This window comes from Trachypithecus francoisi, unplaced genomic scaffold (genome assembly GCF_009764315.1).
Source record: "Trachypithecus francoisi isolate TF-2019V2 unplaced genomic scaffold, Tfra_2.0 Lachesis_group3, whole genome shotgun sequence".
NCBI lineage: Eukaryota > Metazoa > Chordata > Mammalia > Primates > Cercopithecidae > Trachypithecus > Trachypithecus francoisi.
The window spans coordinates 50,552,939-50,576,790 of NW_022681468.1; the positions used below are offsets into that span (position 1 = coordinate 50,552,939).

The window sequence follows — 23,852 nt, forward strand, 5'->3', positions numbered from 1 at the left end:
AGTGCAGCAGTGAGATCTTGGCTCACTGCAGCCTTGACCTCCTGGGCTCAGGTGATCCTCCTATCTCAGCCTCTGGAGTAGCTGGGACTACAGGCATGTGCCACCATGCCCAGATAATTTTTTTTTTTTTTTTTTTTTTGTAGAGATGAAGTCTCACTACGTTGCCCAGGCTGGTCTCAACTTTTCAGGCTCAAGCGATCCTCCCAACTCAGCCTCTTGAGTAGCTGGGACTACAGATTTTTATATTTTTGTTGGAGACAGGGTCTACCATGTTGCCCAGGTTGGTCTGGAACTCCTGAGCTCAAATGATCCTCCTGCCTGGGCCTCTGAAAGAGCTGGGATTATAGACATGAGCCCACCGTGCCCCGCCTCTAGCTCATACTTTGACAGTTGTAAGGCCTACAGGGAGCTCTGTGCCAGCGAACAACTATAATTAAAACAGCAGCTAACATCTGAGAGGCTATATCACATGCAACTTCCTGGGACTTCGACATTATTTTTCGATCCTTGCAACAACCCTGTGAAGTAGGTGCTCTCTCCTTTCTAGCTGGAGAAGTAAAACTGTGTGTAATCCTTGTGCACAGGCCACACAGCCAACAGGGGGCAGCACTGGCACGCAGGCCCAGCAGGTTCACCAGCACTCTGCCTTCTTCCGCCTCCCCGCCGCATCTTCTCCAACCCATCCTGCTGCAGATGAGGACACAGGTCTTGAACACTCACATGCTCTCGAGAGGCCACATAGCAAGAAAACAGCAGAGCCAGGGTCAGAACTGGGTCTGTCCCAGTGCTCCCTTCTTTAATCCTATCATTGTTTCTCCTCAGCCTGTGTGGCAGACTTGGAGAAGCCTGTGAGGCCCACCAGGATGTAAGCTCCATGTCTGTCCTCATCCATCCTGCATGTCCGGTGCCTGAATCAGTTTCTGCACAGGGAATGCAGTTAAATGAAGGAACCAATGAGTCTCTACCATCATGATGCATCCTCGAATGGGAGAGCCGATGCCACCTGTGGGGCGAGGGATATAAGGTCGGAGATGATGTTTGCGAATGTTCTGGACCTAGGACACAAACTGCCTTCACTCCACAGGCCCTCCCTGCAGAGTGGGCCGCATCAAGGCCAGGGCAGGTCCATGCTTCTCCTGGGTCCGCGCAGGGAGGCTGCCAGAGCCCCTAGCATCACATGCAGATGCCGGCGCTCCCGTTGGGTTGGTTGACCTCAGCACTGAAGAATGCATCCTCTCCGACACGCCTCAGGTCTGGGAGGTTACACAGCAGCCGGCAGGGTTTCAGGAACCAGCACATTCTTTCCAAGAAGAGTCAGCTTTAGTCATTCACGGATGAAGTCGAAATGCATTACCTCCAGTGGCCACAAGATGGAAGAGATCTGCTTTTCCAGCGACACGGGAGGTTTGTACCAAGCCTGTGGGGAGACTCCGGGAAGCTGGGCTGACGTAGTTGAACCAGTTGAGGGTGATAGGGGCCTGCGAACAGTCATTTCCTGAGAAGCAGAGCTGTGCCTGTGTGTAGGGGGAGGGGCATCTGAGCCAGCAGTGCAGATCTCAGAAAATAAGTTTCTCTTCTCCCCAGAATTCCTAAATTTCCTAGGGGGAGAAGGGGCAGGAGGGAGAATTCTGGGCTTGTGCCTTTCTACTTCCAGGCTTTGGTGGCCATGGAAAGAGTTCTAGATTCTGGTCAGAAGTTCTTCTAAAGGTGGTGAGGAAGACACTCACGGGTTCTTGGTATCTTTATCTTGGCCTGTCTTCCTTTTTTCTCCTATTTTCCCTTTTAAAAATTTCGTTTTTATTTTTACTAAGGCTTAAGACTTTTTGGTTTGAAAGAAGAACTCAGGGCCAGGAGGGGTAGAATAAATTTCACATGATGAGAGACCTCCTTTGGTGGAAGGACAATCTGACTATGTGAGGTAGAGACAAGGGCCGAGTGTTTTTTTTGTTTGTTTGTTTTTAACGATGAAAACTAGTCCTTTGAGTTCTGAAGTCGGAATTTTGGCCACCTGGTAGATGATTCAGTATTCTGCTATGATTTTTCCTTATTTAGTGTGGATAGCATTTTCTCACTTTCCTTTTTGGTTGGATTTTTAAAAAGTTATTTCATATGCAAAATACAGAGTCAATGAGTGATGCTAAAATGATATGTGCTTCCAGGAAGGCAAGACTGTATTCTTAAGCAATATAATCTGGGCAGAGGACTCTGTTATGGGATACTTAGTCACTGGAGAAAGGAGGGATCCAGGGACTCTTAGGACTCGGCTGTATAGGGGAGGGGAGTAAAGCGAGAGGGTAGGATCCATCATGTCCTACTCTCACGCTTTCCTAGACTGGCTAGGCCATCTTTCTCCTGATGGTAGGACCCTTCGAGGGTTGTTACAAAGCCAGCTTTGCAGAGGGTTGCCACTGCTGGCAACCAGAGTGAATGCTTGGATTACTTAAGATTGCTAGGTTTAATGAAATCATCGATGCTTTCTGGGGAGAGAACAAAGTGACAAAAGCAAGTTTTCCTTTCTCATTCTCTTGCCTTACATTTCTAAATCTGGTTTCATTACATTGAAATGTTGAAATGCATGAAAAGTCTTTGATAAAGTAACATTAATAAGAATCAATTAATGTGGGATTTGTGATAATCCAAGCAGGGGCTGGGTTGCAGTAAACTTTGTATTATTGGAGAAAGAGGTCTTCAAAGCAAATTAATAGCACAAAAAGATCCCAGAGGAAATACTTATGAGTATAAAACATCTTCCAGCATTTTGAATTGAATTCCAATTCCAATTGAATATCCACAAGCGATTCATTCTTATCTAATCAATAAAAAGACGTCCATTAGGACTCCAATCTGGCAAACCTTGGGTTAGCCCAATCCAAGTGTTACTAACACCCTGGAGAGGTCAAGGTTCATGCCCCCTGCTCCACCTCCAGAAGGCTCTCAGATATGGACCAATGACAACACAGGGCCGACAGAGGCCAGGGTGGGCCTTTTGGAGGAGCAGCAAAGAGCTTAAAAGCCCCATCTTCATCTCCAACCTCCAAATGCCTTCTTCCTCTTGGAACTTGTCTCCCAAGGGCCTGGTGTTGCAAGAGGAGTCTGGAACCTTTTCACCTGGGAAAAGTATTGCTGCTCTTAGAGAAAAGCCACTTGGGATAGGGGTAGGCCCCAGGGCAGAAGGCCAAGGAAGCAGACCTTGCCTTTCATCTGGGCCATTGGGAATCCTCAGGGCAGAGATAGTCTAGTCCAATCCATGAGGGTTGGCAACCCCAGAGAGCTTGGGGCCAGGGAACTGGTCCTGAAGTGTCGCTTTGCCTGAACCATCTTTTCCACTCATCAGCCTGAGACCATGAGAGTTGTCTGGCTTCCACAGGGTTAAGAGCATGGAGCTGGAGCTGGTGCCAGCCTGCCTGGTTCAAATCCCCGATGCTGCTGCCTACGAACTTGTCTGTAAACTGGGGTCAACAACAGCAGCTCTACCTCACATGGTTGTCACAAAGATTAAATGTATTAATATTCTTAAAGTGCTTGGATACCACTTGGCATATGTAAGTGCTAAATAAATGTTTATTTAATAAATAAGCGTTATATATGCTAGAATGTGATCACACTTCAATTTTAAAATTAATCTTTCATGAAGTCTTTTCACAAACTCCAACTGGCCTCATCTCCCTTAAATACAAAACAGTGATGTTTTAAGGCACCGCACCTATGCAAATAAGTGCCCCAAATTTTAACACCACAGGCAAAGAGCTTCTATACATGCACCAAGAAATGAAACGCATTCAGAACCTTTCAGGTGCAAGTGAAGACATTATCTGCTCATGTTTTAAAAGTGTAAAATAGAATGTTAATTTTTCAGGATGTTTACATTCTCATTCCCTTATGTCCCAACAATTCCCTATCATTGTTGAAGGCTTAACCCTTCCTCTACCCTTAATTTCTCCCACAAATTGTCCCTGTAGTTCATCTTTAAGATGCATTTGGATTCCTCAATTTAAAACTATATTAAGGTAATGGGTTCTAAAGTACAACCAGGCTTATTTTTAACTGCGTGCAAGAAGCTGAAGTACTATGAAAAAATCAAGAATTGTACTGCTCCACTGTGAGACTGCAGACCAAAATAGACTAGCCCTGGGCTCTTCACCCTGCCACCAACTATAATTAGCTTGTCTACAGCTAGAAGGGGGAAAAAATTACCACTTAAGGTGCTGATAGAACAACCCATTTTTATCCTTTCAGATCCCCCTTTTGTGGGTAAGCCATCCTGTGTTTTGCCTGCATTTGTTAAATCATACCCACTCTCCCCTCTGATACCCATCCGGACTATTACCATCATTTTAACAATGCAAACGGAGTTACAAAAGCTCACATTCAGCTCTTCCCCTGGGAGTGCTCGCTCTCACAGCCTTTTCCCAGCCCCACCTGTTTCAGTAACGCAATTTGGAACTCGCCACAGGGCATCTTCATGAACAAGGAATGGTGCCCTGCCATATTCCTGCCCCAGGAACCGAGGTAGGCAAGAAGGTGCCAGGGGAACCACCGTGCATTACAAAGAATGAAATCCCAACATACTTTCTTTGCTGTCGATATCCTGATATGTCTAGAAGGGTTTTCCGAGGGAAGGACCGAAAGAGCTTCTGCACCTGCTGTTTCCATGACAACAATCTTTTTTTCTGTGTCTCTGTAAATGCCTGCAAAAACAAACAGGACTTTTAAATGGGTGACACAGCCTGGCATTAGAGGGAGAAACATGCAATTAATAGGGGAAAACATTGGAGTCTCTGCAGTTGCCTTTTCTTCACCTGTTTCTAACCTGGTCCAAACAGTAGTCAGTTTAATTTGGGAGCTGCCTACTTTGAAAATTTAAGTTATCTGACATTGGAGGTGCTTTGTAAGGTACATGCATCAAACTGTTGATAACCCTTATTTTTGGTTATATTTCTGGCAGATCCATACCCACATTCCCCCTCCCTCCTGACTCTACTCCGGACTCTATTAACCAATAATGAATTGCAAAATTGATTGGTGAATGCTCTGGGTTTTGCAGGCCCCCCTGCATTTTCATAATCAATGAAAATTCTCAACCACTCCAAAAATCAATCTGCTTGATGGTGTGTGGCCGTCCTAGAGTGGTCTACAGGGTGTCAGAGAATGGACTATATTCTCTGTGTTTCAGGACTTTGTTGAGAAATCCCCAGTTAATGGGTCTCTTGCCTTACAAAAATCCCAGCGTGCCAGTCCTGACTTAAACCTTCTCTAAAGTTCAGGAAAATATGTAGGTCTGATACCTTCAGAACTCTTTTCTAGTAAAACTGGTGTGTGTGTTTTGCCTACTGCCCTGTAACAAACTCGTATCTATGTTATATTTCCTTTTGCGTTTAGCCTTTGTACTTGCCACAGACTAGGAAAGGACTTTATGTGGGTTAGGGGTCTCCAAGGCAGGAACTCTCAGGTTCATGATATATTAGAATTAGCCAAGGAGACAGTCAAAATTCAGATATATGGGCTCCCTTCCACATGCCCAGAGCCTGATTTAGTAGGTCTGAAGGGGTGTCTAGAGAGTTTGTGTTTGTAGCAAGTGCCCTGGTAATTCTGCTGCAGGTAAAGCGTGAACATGGGGTGTTCTAGGTGGTAAGGACACCATGTCACATATGAATCCCCTGCCAAGTGCCTAGAACTGTAACTTAGAACACGTGCTGTTGGAAATCCATGTGATTTGATTGATTCGCAGTAACAAGGATGGAGAGAAGATTCCGAAGTAGTTTTGTCAATAAGGCATGAATTCTTTTAAGTAGTAATAAAATATTACTCAGTAACAGACTAAATGACTAGTTCCCATAAAGGAAACAGATTCCTTAAATGGAGAAAAAGAAATGACAGCTTAATTGTCCCCCAGTGATGCTTAATCTTTAAGGACCTAAATACCAGGAGAGCTCTGTGGACAAAAGCAGAAGAATGTTAATCACGTGGCAGAAACGTCATTGAGGACTTACAAACCCCTTCTTCCCGGGTGACCTTAGCCAGATGCCACTAAGAATACGCATCAAGGCAGGCTAGGAGGCGAGGGCATGGCTCTCCTCCACAGTCCTGCTCATTGGTTGGTGATGCTCCCTCTGCGTGTCCTGCTACACGTGAGGACCTCTGACACCGGGTGAAAGGCGAGCGTTTCTGCTGGACTCACACCGAGAGGGGATCATTTCTGCTTCTGACTGGCTTATTCAGTCACATGTTGTGTGAGGATACGTGGGCATGCTGGTCAGGGTGACCTGGGGAGGAGAGTTGTGGGCCAGAGGAAGGCTCTGGATGCAGACGGGCAGGGCTCTAATCCCTGCACGCCTTTATGCACGCCCCTCTACCCAAGACTCAGTGCCTCCTAGAAACTGAGGATAATCTCTCTCTCAAAAGGATGTTGTGAGAATGAAATAACACATGAAAAACACTTAGAATACCTGGAATGTGCCTCACTCTTAATAATGGTTCAATAGATACCACTCACAGGTGTCACACGGGTTTGGTTTCGGACTGCACAGACCGGCCGTTTGGTGGTGGTAGACGGCTGTTCATCACATTAGACATTCAATATGACCTTGCACTCCAAAAACAGCACACAGCAAATGACTTCAAGGTCTCTTAACTATGATACTGAGCTGATCTGGAGCCAGCCTGAAGGACAACTGGCCTGAGTTTCCAAGTGACAAAGGAGTAAAGGGCTCATTTCATGGATGTGCTTCCTAAGACACCATTATAGACATGACATCTTCCCTGGTGGGAAACAGCACCCGAGAAGGTGGGAATGTTGGTGCCTCTACAGGGAGGGCAGCACATTCCCTGAGCACCTCAGTGGGCGGTGGGGTTCCTTTCCTTCAGAGCTGCAGATGGGAGCCAGCCCCTTAGCAGTGCTGAATGACAGTGGGGGGCAGTTCCCAGTTGGGGCTGTGGTGCTGGGTCGCGGCTGGCTCCAGGAGTTTCTGAACACTGGTTCCTGACGTACAGAGGAGTGCTCAGTTACAGGGGATCGGCATTGGCTATGATGCCCAATATCTCACTGCAGCCCCAGCTGGGCTGGGGAGCAGCTTCCTGAGGGGCCTGGAGGGGAAGGGAAGGCTTCATGCCCAGCAACTGCCCGGGCACTCCTAGTCACCACTCCAGAGTTCTGGCCCTCTCAGGCCTAGACCAATGCATCTGTCTGGAGGAAGATGGCTATGGTGTCCCAGTGTATGTGGCTGGATGAAAAGGTTCATAAAGAGGCAAGAGCCATTCTTCCCAGAGTCACCTCAAGTGCCCAGTGAAGTGCCCAGAGGCCTGGGATTATAACTCAGGAGTCAAAGTGACTGGTCTCAGAAATAAAATTCAGAACTTCCCTCTCCTTCCTTTCATGACTCTGGGGACTCGGTCCCTCCGTCCTGGGGAGGAAGGGAGGTGTCCTGGCCCAGTTAATACCTTCCCTGCTCCAAGCCAGCTAAGGAACAGCATGTCCGGGCTATGAAAGGGCGTCCTGTCTCTCTGCGCCCGGGTGAACCTTCTTCCAGGATGGAGGCTGTGCACCTCCACGGGGCCTCACAGGCAGGGCGTGTTCTGCCCACACAGAATAACCAGAGGCTATGGAAAATTATTCAGACGCTTTTCCTCTCTCTCAAACTAAAATCATAAAAAGCCCTGAACAACATTTTCCCTTCCAAAGCAGCACGCAGGCCCCTCCATCCTGACTTGAACTTAGCAAGCAGACACCTCACCAGCTCCTTCCTGCCTGGGGCCCCCAGCCATGAGAGGCCCCTCTGGGCAATCAGAGGAGATCACTTGGGGCTGCACGGAGGTAAAGGGGAAAAAACAAAACCAGAGCCAGGATACCCAGGGAAGACACGCAGGACGGCGGGAAAGCGAGAAGCATCAGGCCAAAGTTACAGGGCTGGCGAGGGACAGTTAGGAAGCCTGTGGATTGTTTGGCACGGGCAGCTGGAAGCACTCAGGTGCTCAGCTGTCTTGAGGCAAGGTGGACAGTACCTCGTCCTCCAATATCAAGGCTGACAGCGGGCATGGGAGAGGAAGCAGAGTTCCGATTTGCTTTTATCAGAGGCTGAAATCCTCCCCATGCTGTCTGCCCCAACCCACCCACAAATGTCCTACTTCCCAACAAAACACGGAGCCCTGCAGACATCGCTCTCTTCTGCCTCCTTACGAACCGAGTCTCTACCACCAGGTCTCTCGCTTGCCTTCCAGGTTTGAGTGTGGAGAGGATTCCTCCATGGAAATGCCCTGTTCTGGCTCCAGGTTTGGTGCCCGCTGCTGCTCCTCTGTGCTCCGGAGAACGCAGGGATGACCTTATCAGAGGCCTTCTCATCATGGCTGTGATGGTCTGTTTCTTTCTGTCTCACCCCTTCTCTCACTACTGTGACCTGCCTAGTTCGGGACAGGGACTAGGTGCTCAGTAAGTATCTATGGAATGAACGAGTTGTAACATTCTTCACTGTGTTCTTGCCTTCTCTTCCTTCGTCGCTTTTTCCTGGCCAAAACAAGTCCAGTGTCAGGATTGGAAATAGAAAAGGATTACTCAAGGCTTGTGGGGAGAAGGCCTTGTCCCTGAAACAAAGTCACAGATGAGCCTTCAATACAGGCTTCGGACAGTGCCTGGGTGCTCTAGGGAAGCCATTGAAGAGGGAAAAAACATTTTTATCTTCAGTGAAAAGTCCAGTACTTTGGTACAGTTGAACATTTCAGAGGATGGCATGTCTGAGCCCCCAACCTAGGCGGCTGGTCACCGTCGTCACACTGACAGCTTTGGCCAGAGCTGCTTGGGCATGTAAGAATCCATACGGCCAAGAGGAGAAGCTGCAAAAATGAGGGTCTGGGGAAGTGGGGAAGGGGGAGCTGGGATGGAATCCCAGAGGACAACTGTACCCTTGTATGTGAAGTGTGGGTAGCAGATGAGGGCCCTGAGAACTGAGTGGGACCTTCAATAGCCCAGGGCCCATGCCGCAGCTGGGAGGGTGAGAACGTGAGAGGGAAGTGGAGAAGGGGCCTGGCTGCTGTGCTGGGCATCTCCCTTCACCAGAGCCCTCTGGACTCCTGGAGTACTGGCTGCCAATGCAGCAAAGGTGAGGAGGCCTGGGGCCTTTATTATCTTTTTTTTTCCCCCCGAGACAAGTCTCACTCTGTTGCTCTCGCTGGAATGCAGTGATAGGATCATAGCTCACTGTAGCCTTGGCCACCTGGGCTCAAACCATCCATCCTCCCACACTGGCTTCCCGAGTAGCTGGGATTACAGGTGTGCACCACCACACCTGGCTATTTTTTTTTTTTTTTTCAGTGACAGGGTCTTGATATGTTGTCTAGGCTGGTCTCAAGCTCCTGGCCTCAAGTGATCCTCCCACCTCGGCCTCCCAAAGCGTGGGGATTACGGGCGTGAGCCACCGCCCCAGCTCCTTTACCATCTTATTCTCACATTGAAATCCTACAAAAAGACTTCACCACCGTAGGTTTATCTGGTCCCAAGTTTTCTCTAGTCTAGGCCTTGCCTCTGCAGCTCTTTGTGGGGAGGGAGGGGTGCCCAAGAAGCCACTGGAGTTTTAGGTCTGAGGTGCAGCTCCCTCTCCCTACATGCCCCTCAGGGACAGCCACCAGTGTAGATGGCTGCCTAGCCCGCCATGCCCAAGTGTCTGTCTCACTCTGTATATGAAGACTATGCCTGAGAGTCCGGTAGGCACACCTGCAGCCCGCCTCAGGCCTCCTCCAAAAGGATATATAGCAAATATGATTCCTATAACAATCGCAAGCCCACACACACACACACACACACACACACACACACACACACACACTCGTTATTTCTTTTACGGGCTCTCTTTCTCCCTTCCTCTCTCCAGTTCCCTGAGCTAAAAGCCAACAGTTCAACACAAGATTTTTAAAAGACTTGAAAACGCCCAGGGCTAAGCAGCAGGGCTCGTGTGTTATCCTGCGAGGCTTGGCCACCCGGGGCTGCTTCCCCAGCCAGAAGTCATCTCAGGCGTTCGCTGCACATCAGAGCACTTGGTCTGGGCAAATTTTTGGACACCAAAGTAATGTTCAAGCTGTGTTTGGGTTTGAGGCTGTCATAACCTAGTTCTGCCCAACCTATTATTAATAACTGTCCACCACTCAAAAACAAGTTGTTGGAGACTAAAATGATCACATCACAGAAACTCTGAGAACCTTTTCTAAGCAATAAAAACAAAAAATTGGTTTTGTAAAACCTGTCACTACTCACCTCATGAATTAGACACTTGTCTATGAGCTGTAAATAAGAACTTATATTTTCCTCATCGGGTCTGGAGACCAAGAGCTGTGTGCACACTGTAATTAAAAAGAAAAGATGAATTAGAAAAATGCACCCCTTTCTAATCTCTGGGACCTGACTCTCATTTCCCTTCAGGACCAACACTCTGAGAGGTATGTGTGTCTGCAGCTTTATGTAAGGCTCACAAAAAAGGCCAAGAGGCTCCTCATTCCACAGAAGTCAAAGGCTCAGACACCGTGGGAGCCCTTGCCTTGAGAAACCCCTTGGGTTAATGCCAGTCGTGCCATTCTATGTGAAGCCTTCTGCAATAAGACACTTCGTGAGAGGAAGAACACAGCAGTGAATAGTGGCGTCCTGAGCTCCGTCTTTGAAAGTGGCTCTGTGTGAGGGGCTTCAAAAGCATCCAAGACCCTGACACTGTCAGAGAGAGCAGCCTCCGTGATTTTATGAATGAGCGCGCACCCCTCGCCAGGTGCAGAGGCAGTGGCGTTTGTGTTTGGAGGAACGAGCTGGCACCTCCTGGAGACGGGGAGGTGTGTGGGTGTGCACATGCGCAGGAGGCCTGCTACTCACTCCTCAGAGGGTTGCTTTCTCAGAGTGATATGCACATTTATGCACACATAGGCGCAGGCTCACCTACACACTCAAGTCAGTGCTAATGAGGATGGAGCAGAGTTAGTCTGCGGGTAGAGTACACACATGCACTGGCTTTCTCACCGCTACGTTACTGTGGCCCGTTCTGGTCTCATCATAGAGGTGACGATTCCCCGACTTTCTTAGTCGTGTTTACAGGGCCATGGTGGAGATGGGTGGACAAAAGGAGTCAACCAGAGAGTAAAAAATGCCTGACACTCAAGGAGACCAAGCTTGAAACCTGGCATCATACTTCATTCCTCCCTGTCCCTAACCCTGCATGGCCGTTTGGTTACACAATCCCATTTATTTCTTGCCTTTGCATGTAGACTTTCAGTATAACATTGTTTGTCATAACAAAACCTTGTAAACCACCTCACTGCCTATTAATTGGGACTTTGTTAAATACATTACGGTTTATGCATACAGTAGAATAGTATGCCACCTTTAAAAAAACTTTGAGATGGTGCTATTTGTATTGACAGAAATATTGTAAGTATATATATTTTTAAAATTTTATTCTTTGTTTTTTGTTTGTTTTTGAGAGACAGGGTCTCACTATGTTGCCCAGGCTGATCTTGAACTCCTGGGCTCAAGTGATTCACTTCAGCCTCCCAAAGTGCCAGGATTACAGGCATGAGCCACCGTGCCCGGCTATCGTATTTTTAAAAAACCCATCAGCCTGCAGAAAATAATGTAAATAAGGTCTGCGTGTGTGTAAAAGTGAATATTCATGTGCTTATGTATGATGATGAAGTTTCTGAAAGGATATCCCAAAACTTAACAGTGACTCTCCCTGGGAATGAGGATGGCAGGGTTTGGGGTGGGGGAAGGGTGGTTTTCCACTTTCCACCATTTTGTTCATTTGAATTGTGTATGCTGAGTGTGAACGGGCGTTACAGTTTCCTTTAAAGTAGTTAAAACATAAAGAAGCAGTGCCATAGCAGTGTGGGTCTCTTAAGAAGTGGGGCAATGTACCGCGTGTTCAGTAGCTGCTCCACTTGGGCTTGGCGGAGCTGTGTCTTCACCCATGGGGAAATCTGTTCTAATCCAACACAGCTAAGGGGTGGGTGGGGGAGAGTGAGGGCCCACCCTGGCCATCAAGCTCCAAGGGAAGCTGTGAGTCATCTCTTCCACCAGATTACTATGAATTTAAGTCTTTTTTTAGGACATGCCTTAAGGTGGGTGGTGGAAGGGTGGGAGTTGCTCTTACTGCAAACTGGGTTTTTTAAAATGGTCTGAAATATTGGACAATAACAGAGAAAAAATTGTTTTCCCCTTCCAAAGGAAAAGTGCCGGCATTACCACGTTAGAAAATAATCACGATGTCTTGTAAGACACCAGATCAAGCAAAAATTATTCTAATGGTGGATATTTTTGAGGATATGGAAAGAAGGGTCTGCCCCAGAAAAGGCAGAGGGTAGCCCAGGTAGAAAGGGGCACTCTTACCCAAAGGACCACGCTGTGGATTCTACCCTCCCCGACAGGCGCGTACCCAGCATGTATGCTTGGATGGTCTGTGGGAAGGCCTAACTTTAGATACTGGTGTCATCGCTCAAGTTTTGCACTACCTACTTATGAGGCATCTACTGTAAGCACTGTGCTACAAGTAGGGTATTGAGTAGCTATTAAAAGTGGTCTGACTGTGCTGCAGACTAATGAAGATACAGTCAAGCAAACAGGCAATTACAGTCTAGTGTGAACTGGGCTAAGACAAGGAAAGTAAAGGGGGACGTGAGGCAGGTGAGAGGGGGTACCTCACCCAGCCCAGTGGATCAGCAGGCTTCCTGGAGCATGTGAGGACTTGGCTAAGACCTGGAGAAGGAGGCATGACCCAGGTGAAGGGAAGGGGGTGAGGAAAAGAGTGTTATAGGCAAGGCTGTCCCATGTGGATGTGCAGGCTGTGCACTACACAAGTGCATGCCAAGGTGAGTGCTAGCAGTGCCGTGTCCACTCAGACAGGGCACCATCTTGTAATTCACACGAAGGATGAAGGCTTTGTATAAACTAGCAGGGGCCTAGGTTCTAGGCAGAGGGGAGATGTGTACAAAGTCTCAGAAGCCAAGAAAATATGCAAACTTTTGAGAACTCAAAGATATAAAGTCTCAAAGATATAAAGTCTATATCTTTGAGAACTCAAAGACATAGAACTCAAAGATATAAAGAGTATAGAATGGAGGTGGTAAGGGCTCTGGAGGTAACAAGGAGACACTAGATGACACATGACTCTTTAGGTTTGGATTTTGTCACCTAAGAGCAGAGAGAACCATCAGATGAAACTCTACCTTGTTCTATCTTGAGCTGATAAGAAGGCACAGTGGTAACTATGTGCATGATGGAGAGACTGCAGCGTTCAAATTCCAGCCCTGCCATCAGCTGTGTAAGCTCAGGTGGGCTAATTAGCCTGTGTGCCTCAGTTTCCTCCTCTGTAAAATGGGATAACTTGGGGATTAAGTAAGCTCTATAGGTAAAGCATGTGTCTGCTACAGAGGAAAAGTTAAATAAATGCAAGTTATTCGTACTAGAGCATTTCGCACGGCAGGCCAGCCGTGAAGAGAGAATATAAACGCAGACACGGGAGAATGAGAACAAAACAGTTCCATGCTGGGAATCTTCCAACCCTGGCCACATCAGAGAACACCTTCAGTGGTGAGGAGACAGGCAACTGCTAAGGCTGGCATCTTTCTGCACAGGGAGATCTTTGGGCTCTGGCTAAAGGCGTCTGCGCCCCTTCAGTTTGTCACTCATTTTCTGCCACTTTTGCTTTGGGGAGAGGGTGAGATGCTGAGCGAATGGTTTGTTCCCAAATCATCTTTTTCGGAGTTCTTCCCACCTTCCTCCCACAAGGGTCCACTGGCCCAATGAGCACTGTCATAAAAGGGCTGGCATCCCCTGGTCTGAGGGAGTTGGGAGAGAAAGGAGCCGGGATTAAGGAGTAGGTCTCCGGGGGTCACAAAAGGCTTAACCTCCCTGAGCTGCACGTTCCCTATCTGTAAGATGGAGCTAATGATGTCTACTTGGACAGGGAATTTATCCAGCACCCAGGGAAAGCCCCCAGGAGCCTGTCGCTCTGGTTAGTGGGATCCGAGAAGAAAAAAGAAATGGGCACATCGGGCTCTACCTTTCCCCATGACGCGTGTGAACTGCCCGGGGAGGTCCCCCTCCGGCAGGGGGGCGACGGCCAGCTCCCCATCGCAGCTGCTCAGCTGGTGCGGCTGGAGCCCCCCACTGGCCCCGGCTGAGGGGGTGGCCGTGGCGCCAGTGGCTGTGGCCCCATCTTTGCAGTCGGGGCTCTGGCTCTCGGGGCCCATCAGTGAGGGCTGGCGCGGGGCCTGGGGCTCCCGGGGGCGAGCCTCGGGCGTGGTGCTCGGGGAGCCGTAGGCCTTGATGGGAGTCAGGATCATCTGGTGTAGTTCCTGGAGCGGGACGCGCAGGCTGCCCCCCTCGATGATGTCCTGGAGGAGGAGAGCAGGAAGACCTCCGTTAGGCTCAGGAATAAGGGTCGTCCACCCCTGTACCTGTCCTCCCCTGCCCTGAGCTCGTGGATTCGTGGCTGCTGGTACCTTCATCAGGATGTTTTTGGAAAAAGGGACCACTTTCGTTTCATCATTCTAATATTGGCCCAGGTAGAAAATTGGAAAATACAGATAGGTGTAGTGAGGAAAATACACACCATCAGAAAATCCCACTATCTAGAGATGACCACTAAAACAGTTTGGTGTATTTCCTTTTCTGCCTCCCTCGGTGCATTTCTGTAAAATGTGGTTATACATTTTACAGTCACACGCTTTAGAAGCTGTACAACAAAGTTGGGTGACATGATGGCTCTGTGTCCTGTGTATGCTTTGTTCTGGATGAAATAGCCCGTTCACACCTTCACTCAGTCCACGACACAAGCAGCACAGGGTAGCGATTAAGAGCAGAGACTCTGGGTCAGAGGCTGGGGTTTGGATTCTTGCACTCCCATGTGACCCTGGACAAATGGCTTAACCACTTTGTGCCTCAGTTTCCCTGTGTACAAAATGAGCACATCGTAGCTGCCTCATTGCCTTTAGGGTTCCCCAGGGAGTTGACATCCGGCCACGAGATAACTAGACCATGCCAGGGGCTGTGCTATGGGCCGGGGCTGCTGTGAGGGGAAGCTCCTGGAGAGGGTGACATTGGTGCAAGGACCCAAATGAGCATGGGCATGAGGATCCTGGGGAGAAACGCCTCAGGTGAAGGGCACAGCAAGGGCAAAGGTTCTGAGCGGGGAGTGTGAGGAACAGCAAGGAGGCCTGCGATGGAGCAGGTGGGCAATGGTGTCCCGTCAGCCACCTAGGCCTGAGCCTGGAGGCCTTGGGCCGGGGCAGGGATGCTGGAATCTAGTCTAAGATGGGAAACCAGGGAAGGTTTTGAGCAAGGGAGTGCCAAGTTTTACAAGAATCATTCTGGAGAAGAATATGTATAGAACTGTAATATAATATACACATGTCTTTATGTGTTGTATAATAACATTGGATCATTCTGCACATATAGTTTGATATACTGGGCACTACTTATTAAAAACAGAAATAAAGGTTGATTCTGATAGATATTTCTCTCGGTGCCAGATGCTCACAGAGGCCCAAACACTGTGGCTTGGAGCGTGGCTGGGGCTCAGGAGCCTGGGACCCTGCCTGGCATGGTGGCTGGGGTGGACCCTCTGCAACAAAGCTGCTCCCCCTGTGTTTGTCCACATCAAGGTCTTCCTAGGACCTGGAAAGGACATTGACAATCAGGGCCCCGATTATTTATGAAGTATTTAATTTTTCTTTCTTTTTTTTTTTCTTTTTGAGACAGAGTCTTACTCTGTTGCCCAGGCTGGAGTGCAGTGGCATGATCTCGGCTCACTGCAACCTCTGTCTCCTAGGTTGAAGTGATTCGCCTGCCTCAGCCTCCTGAATAGCTGCGATTACGGGCATGTGCCACCATGCTCAACTCATTTTTGTATTTTCAGCAGAGATGGGGTTTTACCATGTTGGCCAGGCTGGTCTTGAGCTTCTGACCCCAGGTGATCCGCCTGCCTCAGCTTCCCAAAGTGCTGGGAATACAGGCGTGAGCCATTGCACCTGGCCCAAAGTATCTAATTTTCTGAGAGCTCAGAATAGCAAGGACATTTTAAAAAGCCTGATGCATGAGTATCCAATCCATTCCTGGGGTCCTCTCTTACACTTGCTTGATGGTGTCAGGGAATGCAAACACATGAAATGTGATAATTTCTGCACCCAAACATTTCCAATCAATCCATCAGAAAAAGGAAAGCTGCGGACGGCAGTCTTGAATGTGCCTGTTTCAACTGTGGGCAGCGAAGAACACCAACAGCCACACCCTGTCGTTGGCAGGAACCTGCTTTGTTTGGCGGGGAGGGGTGGGAAGTGGAGCCTGGATTATGCCTTAGCCTAGTTGGCACGAAGGGTTTATGAAGGAAGTGAAATTTTAATTAGCCACCAGAATTGTCTCTCAAACCTGGCCAGGGCCACTGTTCAGCCTATTTTAGGGGAGAAAGTCCCTTTTTCTCTTAGGAGAGTTTCGCGTCTGCCACCTTCCTTCTACACATGACAGATGTCTCTGCAGCAGTCAGGCATGCTCCTGATCACTCCTTCCCTGCTGCCCACAGTAGACCCGGCCCTTTCCCAGCATCTAGATATCATCATGTGATTGGCTTCCTTGACTTGACCTGGTGATGTGACCAGGGCAGGCACAGGGAAGTGAGCTAGCTGACCCATGCCAGGAGAGCACTTACCACCTTTTCTGATCAGACTGCGTGCTAACTAGGGGACCCCGGGATCCTACCTTGAGGTCCTGCCAATGGCCCAACCAGCCCCTGGGTTGCGGGGGACACTGACCTCCTTGTCCAGCCCCTGACTAAGGAGGGGAAGGGAAAAGAGGGATGAAGCTTCCCTATGAAGAGGGGCTAGGAAAGCCACACTGGGGTGATCACATGGATCCCTGCCATGCCATCTCATGCAGCTGCTGTCAATGGGATGAGCAAATGCATGCTTGGGACACTCTGTCAACTGCATCAAACCCCTGCCTGCTCTTGTCACATGGCAAGAAGGTTTCTCCAGCTAGTGGTGAGAGGAGATTTTGGTTGATTTTGGTTACGTGAAGAGACTTCAAACAGGAAACATATGCATGCTCCATTCAAATCTTATCTGATTCTTCTATTGGAGGCAACCACACCAAAAAATCAATCAATAAAAACAAAAATCAAAAAAGAAACCAAAGACATAATGAATAACGTTGGACACTTTCTATAAAATATAACTTCCCAGGAATCATGTAGAATTTTGTTTTTCCCTCATAGACATCAAGCCATTGTCTCAAAGATAACACTTGGCTTACAACCAGTTAGCTCATCCCCTGATCAAGCTGGCATCAGTAGCATGGCACTGTGACCATCAGGTCATGTTCCTGACACTTAAAAATGAATTCCTGAACTCAAAACAGAGTGCCCAAATTGAGAAGGAACAGGGAAATGGCCAGAATGGAAATCAATCTAGCACCTTTGACTAACTGTGAGAATTAATTCTCCACGTTGACAAAAAAATGGGGAATCCACCCAAGTCTTTACTGATCTTTCATACAGAAAATATAATCCCACATGATAAACACAAAGAGGCACAGTGAAGCTGTTTACTAACTAACGTGCTGTTACAAAGCTGAGGAGCTCCTTTGAGATCAGATAGCGGGAAGTCTGGTCCACCATTGACCATAGCCATCACTCAGGAGACAAGCAGGAAGGAAATTACTTCCTGACTTATACCAGCCCTGGTGTGGCTAACTTGGGTCTCGGAGGAAGGTTGGTTCAGTGCCTTTCCTGGGCATATGACAACAACAAGCTGCAAACCAGCTGGAAAAGAGAGTCTTGAGCAGCCGAAGTGTCCCCAGCACTCATGTGGTGTCTCTAACTCCATCCTTCCCTTTGTATAAGAAGAATTGGGATTCTCAAATAGACAGGACTCCTGTATCTAGCGCATTTGTTCTTTCCTCCTCTCATGCACCCATCAGCTGCTGAGCCCTGTCATCAACCAGGCACTGTTATACACTGGGGATATGAAAACAAATTAAGTCATAATCTTTGCTCTAAGGTGCTTATAGTTTCTGGGACCCACATGGTATGATGGGCATCAGGGCAGGGAGCTGTGGGAACATATAAGAGGGACCCCTGACCACCACTGCATGTTTCAGGAAAGGAGAAACAGCAGGAAAGGAACAAAGGATGAAAGGACGCTGTACATGGCCGAGCAGGGCTCAGTGAGATGAAGCTCAAGAGCTTTTCCAAGTCCTTACGAACCAACTTGCTAAGGAGTTTGGATTCACTCGAGTTTCTTTTTCTTAAAATCAGGATACCAGCAGCTCTCCTGATTACCTTAGGAAGTTTGCTGTACGGGCCAAATCCACCAATAGGGGTGAAACATTTTTAAAAAGTATACAATGTACCTTACTAGTATAAGGCATTATTACTCCGGGAATATTTAGCATTTAATATTAAGTTTCTCTGCTGCTTCTCTGCAGCACTTGATGGAATCGGGGGTCTCAGATCTGAACCCAAGAGGACAAGATCTGGATGTGTCTGAAGAAAAGGCACAGGCTTACAGAGAAGCATTTTCTCCTCCTGTAAGCAGCAATACATGGAAGTGAGGTGAATGCGTGAGTGTGTGTGTGTATTTCCTTCCTCCATGCCAGGGACCCAGGCTCAGAACATGGCTTAGCTTCACAGTTTGAGAGTGAATTGAAAAGGCAGGATGGTGAATAAAACCACGTGGAAACATTTTCATTACTCAAGATAAATGTTGAAAAATCTGCTCCAGTGACCATTCTAATTTCCCTTTTCCACCATATATCTTGAGAAGTCTACAATTCCGTACCCCATGGCCACTCACCCATTCACACCAAATGGGTCACAGGCTTCTGCTTCTGTTTCCTCCCATTCCCCTGAAACCTGTATCATCATGGCACAGCGACCTGCTGAGGGCCAATTTCAGAGGACAGTGTTTCGTCTCCATTGTACGTGACACTACCATGGCACTTGGCGGGATTCCTTCCTTCAAACCCTCCCGAACCTCTGGGCGAGCACAGCCCATATTATTGCTCAGCCCCTCCATATCTTACAGTGCTCCTAAGGGCCTGTCCACGCTCTTGACACACACTTCCCGGGAGTACCTATTATCAGTTACACTCAGACGACGCACAATCGGTCCTTTCAAACCTTGTGGGGCTCCTGGACTGTAGGCCTGCACTTCTGGCCACTGACTTGCCACTTCCACTTGCGTGTCTCACAGGCACCTCACACTCAACCCTTCCTATGGACCTCCATTTCCTGCCCCCACTTCTCCTATCTTTTCTGTCCCCAAATGCTGTGACACTCAAACCCAAGCCTCGTCACAATCACTGGACTCCCTCTAAATGATCTCTATCCTCCTCCTCCATCCTCACTGCCTCTATTTTGGTTCAAGGTCCCATCAAGACTTGCTATAGTTTCCTAATGAGTTTCCCGGCCAGCATCCTGCTCTTCTGAAGGCTTCCCACCTCATCACTGCACAGCGGTCTATTTCACCTCAGAAAGCTTCCCCACCTGCTATGGTGATGACGTCGATCAGACTGAGTTGTGAGATAATATGGTGCCATATCTAACTGTCCCAATGCATGTCCCCATCTCCCCATGGCAGGAGCCATGTATGACTCACGGTTAACCTCCAGTGGATGGGGCAAATTGAGTCCCAGGCAGCTGCTTGATAAGGGTTCAGTAACTGAACAAAAGAGCTCTGCACACAGAGCTCAGACAGCCACCACTGATTATGAACTAACTATGGGCGGGGCCCCAGCTATCTCCTTAGAAATCTATGTGAGGTAAGAATATGGGAGGAAGGCAGGGGCAGATGACTCTTTTCCCAACAGCATCATCAGCCCAACGGTGTCTGGGAATGCCTGAGAAATGGCTGATTTGAGTCTGCCACTGGTGCCGTCAGTGGTAACAGGTTACAAACAACTCACTCCCTTGCAAAGCAGGAGTTAGGGGTTCCAGAGAAGAGAGGAGGGACAGGGGATAAGTCCTCAGTGGATGCCTGAGAGAGATTCCCTTCCGCCCCAGCTCGTCAGCTTAGGCAGGGACAACACACAGGATGTCCAAACATTCGGGTATTCTGACTCAAGCTCAACCCAGTCATCTGACACACATAAGCTCTCCTCTCTCAAAGAAGTCAGACTCGATAAACTCCATTTCTTTCCACTTGACCACTGGCTGCCATCACACTCTGCTCTGTAGGTGGCACCTTTTAACTTTCCCATTCCAGTGAACAGGGAGTCACTATTATTCTATGTGCAAAATCTGGGACACAGAAAACATCACTGACTTATCAAAGGCTAGATGGAAAGTCAATGGCATTTCGGGGTCACCCTTGCTACAGGGCTGCCAGAGTGTTCCCCATGCTGACTTCTGCCAGGCTGCAGGGAATAAAGCTAATAGGAATTTGTCTCCCAGGTGGGTGCGCTTCCTCAGTGATGGAGGATATGAATGAATCCTCAAGCCTGCTCCAGAAAGAAGGGAAAAAATCACTCTTTTACCATAACACTTAGCAATCAAATCCTTATGCAAAATATTTTCTGCACTTTCTAACAAAGAAAGAGTAAATTGGCCTTTTGAATGTTCCCCCAAAGAGAATGGTTTCTCAATTTAAAAATGGCAATAGTCACTTAGACAAACTGCTTTCTAAAGTAGTATAAAATTAAAAACAACAACAAACAAACCTCAGGTTCAACTGGATTTCTCACTTGTAATCTGTAATTCACTTTAAGTAAGAAGAGATCTTTAATCACGGATGTGCACGTGAGAAGCCTCTGTCTGTCTATCTGGCCAGAGGTTTAAAAAGAAACGTTCCTTACAAAGTTATATATGTATATTCTATAAATATATATAACATATATGCATTGAATATAACTTTATATAGTCTATATAAAATTATACACACACATCTTTGTGCATCCGCTGAAAAATTACCACTCCATTAAATGTTTATGTGCTCACCAAATTTGCTTTATCCCTACCTCCCTCAATACTCTGTCCCCTTCCAAAATCCAAAAGCTCCCTGGAATTACTAGAAGAGGTTACCTCTAAAGCTCTGCAGGCTGCAAATACCCACAGAACTTCCCACCCAGCACTCCTGCCTCCCAGTACTCATGCATAAGAATGCCAGCCCTGAGGCAGAGGCAATGCTGGTTCACTTGTGTGAGGCATGGGGCCTGCCCTCCTTTGGATCTTAGATGAAATCATGTCGTCATTAAGTCCTAAAAATGACATTGTTACCAGGGCAGCATCCAGACACAAAGGTAAGAAGAGGACCTGTGTAGGCAGCAAACAAAATGGGACAGTAGGCAGCTGATCACTGCTTTTAACGTTGGAATAAACTTTTTTCAGCATTTAGCATTTTTGAGATGGTTCCTATCAGAGTCACAGGGACCAACTCTGTTGTTAAGTTAAAGCCTGAAATGATTCTCTTGAGAGCCAACTATGTCTGCCTGCCAAATGCTTCTGACCCCCTCTATCTGCAGCGTACCTGTTAGTATTCACCACTCCGGGGGCAGCTTTTCTCAAAACAGACCCTCCTCTGGGAGGACAGTGTGACCAAAGCACACTGCGCATGCCTTGCCCTGTTTTGCCAAGATTTCAGCCTCTAATTGTGAACTGGTCACCTCACTGATCTCTACAAATGTATACGAGGCAGAGACACAAATGCATATAAAAAGGGTGCATTTGAAAACACTTCATCAGGGCTCTAGGATGGCTGCGCAAGGCAGCCTGGGCCCAGGGAATAAGCACACTGAGGCATCAGCTTCCAAAGAAGCACGTGCAACCAGGAGGTTTCACTTCAAAATCATTCTGTTTTCTCTGACTTTGGTAAGGAAACCGCATGATATGCTCTAATAGGTCTGTTGGTGACACTTCCAATGGAGAATTTTCCTTAGTTCACTTTCCCATAACAAAAGTGGAAATGTTCCCTCATCCGATAACTTACCCTCTCCAAAGACTTCAGGAGATTTTGTCTTTCTTTGAGCTTCTGAATACTGATGACAATTTTGTGTCTTGCACCTTTGGTAACATTCTGTAATTAAATAACAAGTTACATTTAAATGTATATTTAAAAACATATTTTTAAGAATCAGCTTACAGGTTCTTGGAGGCTTTTACTGTCTTCTTTGTTCCTCTATTTTCACTGGCTCATCAATATCCACTTACCTCTTGCATTAGTACCCATCGTCATAAACCTCTTCTTACTAAATATTATTATTATTTGTTGAGACAGAGTCTCATTCTAGTTGCTCAGGCTAAAGCGCAGTAGTGCCATCTTAGCTCACCGCAACCTTCACCTCCTGGGCTCAGGTGATTCTCTAACCTCAGTCTCCCAAGTAGCTGGGACTACAGGCTGCCACACCTGGCTAATTTTTGTATTTTTAGTAGAGATGGGGTTTCGCCATGTTGCCCAGGCTGGTCTCAAACTCCTGGGCTCAAGCGATCTTCCCACCTCAGCCTCCCAAAGTGCTAGAATTATAGGTGTGAGCCACTGTGCCCGGCCATCTTCTTAATTCTAAATCCATCTGGCTACACATTTGCCTGTGTCTTTTGACCATGCTTTTTATCTGTATTCGTATCTTTCTGTATCTTAGAGAGAGATGCGGAACGGCCAATTATTCTACTCAGCATGAAATTTCTTCACAGTCTTCGAAGATAATTTTTAAGTCATGCACTCTTCCTTTTCTCCAGGCTTTATAATTTCAGTCCCCCTCAGTTTCCCTGAAGGTCCCAACCCCATACAGACATTCATGGCTTTCTCAAACCCTCCCTGTGTTTTTACCCATCTTGAAAAGATGAGCGGCCCAGTAGAGTCCACATGGAGTGTCATAAAACACGGGGAATTTCTGTTAGTTTGCAGCCTGTCTTTTGTTACTCTAAGGGAAACTAGAATAGAAAATTACTTAAATTCATAATTCAGGCATCTCTTCCGGTAAATGATTAGGATTCACAGTAAGGGTTGTGGATTTTATCTACTTAACTGGGTAGCAATGGTGAGCCTAAGGATTTAAACAGTTGTTGATAATAGATACTGCAAATTTCCTGATAGATAGCCCTTTCTCAAATAAGGTCTCTAACTCAAATGTCTAGCAACTATTCCATAGAATTCTTCTTAAAGAAGGAAAAGATAGGAATATCAACAACATCTTTACTAGAAAAATAAAGACTCAAATGACAAGTGAACCCAGTCTCTAAGATGAAACACTAGGGGTATATTTCTGTTTACCCTTAACTTTGGGTTCTAGTGAATTAAATTACTCTGAAAAGTTTGTGCTGGCCTCTGGCTTTGCCCTCAATAATTTCTTGTTTTTTTCCTCAAATTGAACAACTGATGACTTAGATTTTTTTCAACTCTGACCCAAACACAAAAATGCTCTTAGAAACAGTTCTCATCAATCCCTGGGATTTCAAGGAGCAATCAAGATTCAAAAAGAGGTGGGAGAAATGTTAGGAAGTTGAAATGAGTGCCTTTCATTCTCTGAGAATGTGCAGTGACTTTGGGCTTTGTGTTGTGTCTCCATATTGGGAGTCCGCCAGGCCTGCAGGGTTAAATGAGGGTACCGAATAAGCACTGGGGAACTGCTGATCTGCGGGGAGGTGTGCATCCAGACCAGCCATGCCCAAATGGTACAATCTCCTCTTCCTGCAAAGGAAATATTTTTAGCCTATTCAGACCATCGATTCTTTTAAATCATTGCTGAAAGGAAACTGAGGCCAATGTGAAACATGCAAATAGCATTTTAAACAAGGGAAACAAAGACATTGGTCAGATCCATTCACCCGAGCACAGCGTGGTAGGAAACATGCTTAGTTTCAGGGGTTCTGTTGACTGGCCTGTGGCATCCACACTGGGGAAAGATG

General features: G+C 47.3%; 1 protein-coding gene across 6 annotated transcripts in view; it reads right to left on the minus strand.

Annotated features, from left to right (window-relative positions):
* Nucleotides 1-23,852, minus strand: part of SAMD4A (sterile alpha motif domain containing 4A) — a 229,323-nt gene that overhangs the window by 18,322 nt on the left and 187,149 nt on the right. For 5 of the 6 annotated variants that reach the window (XM_033187980.1, XM_033187983.1, XM_033187985.1 and 2 more), the window contains 4 exons: nt 21,937-22,023; nt 14,022-14,355; nt 10,238-10,323; nt 4,570-4,688 (listed from right to left, as the gene is read on the minus strand). In XM_033187980.1, coding sequence (XP_033043871.1) covers nt 4,570-4,688; nt 10,238-10,323; nt 14,022-14,355; nt 21,937-22,023 — 626 coding nt within the window. Of the gene's footprint in view, nt 1-4,569; nt 4,689-10,237; nt 10,324-14,021; nt 14,356-19,611; nt 19,716-21,936; nt 22,024-23,852 lie in introns of those variants that run through there. The other variant, XM_033187986.1, reaches the window with a different exon arrangement.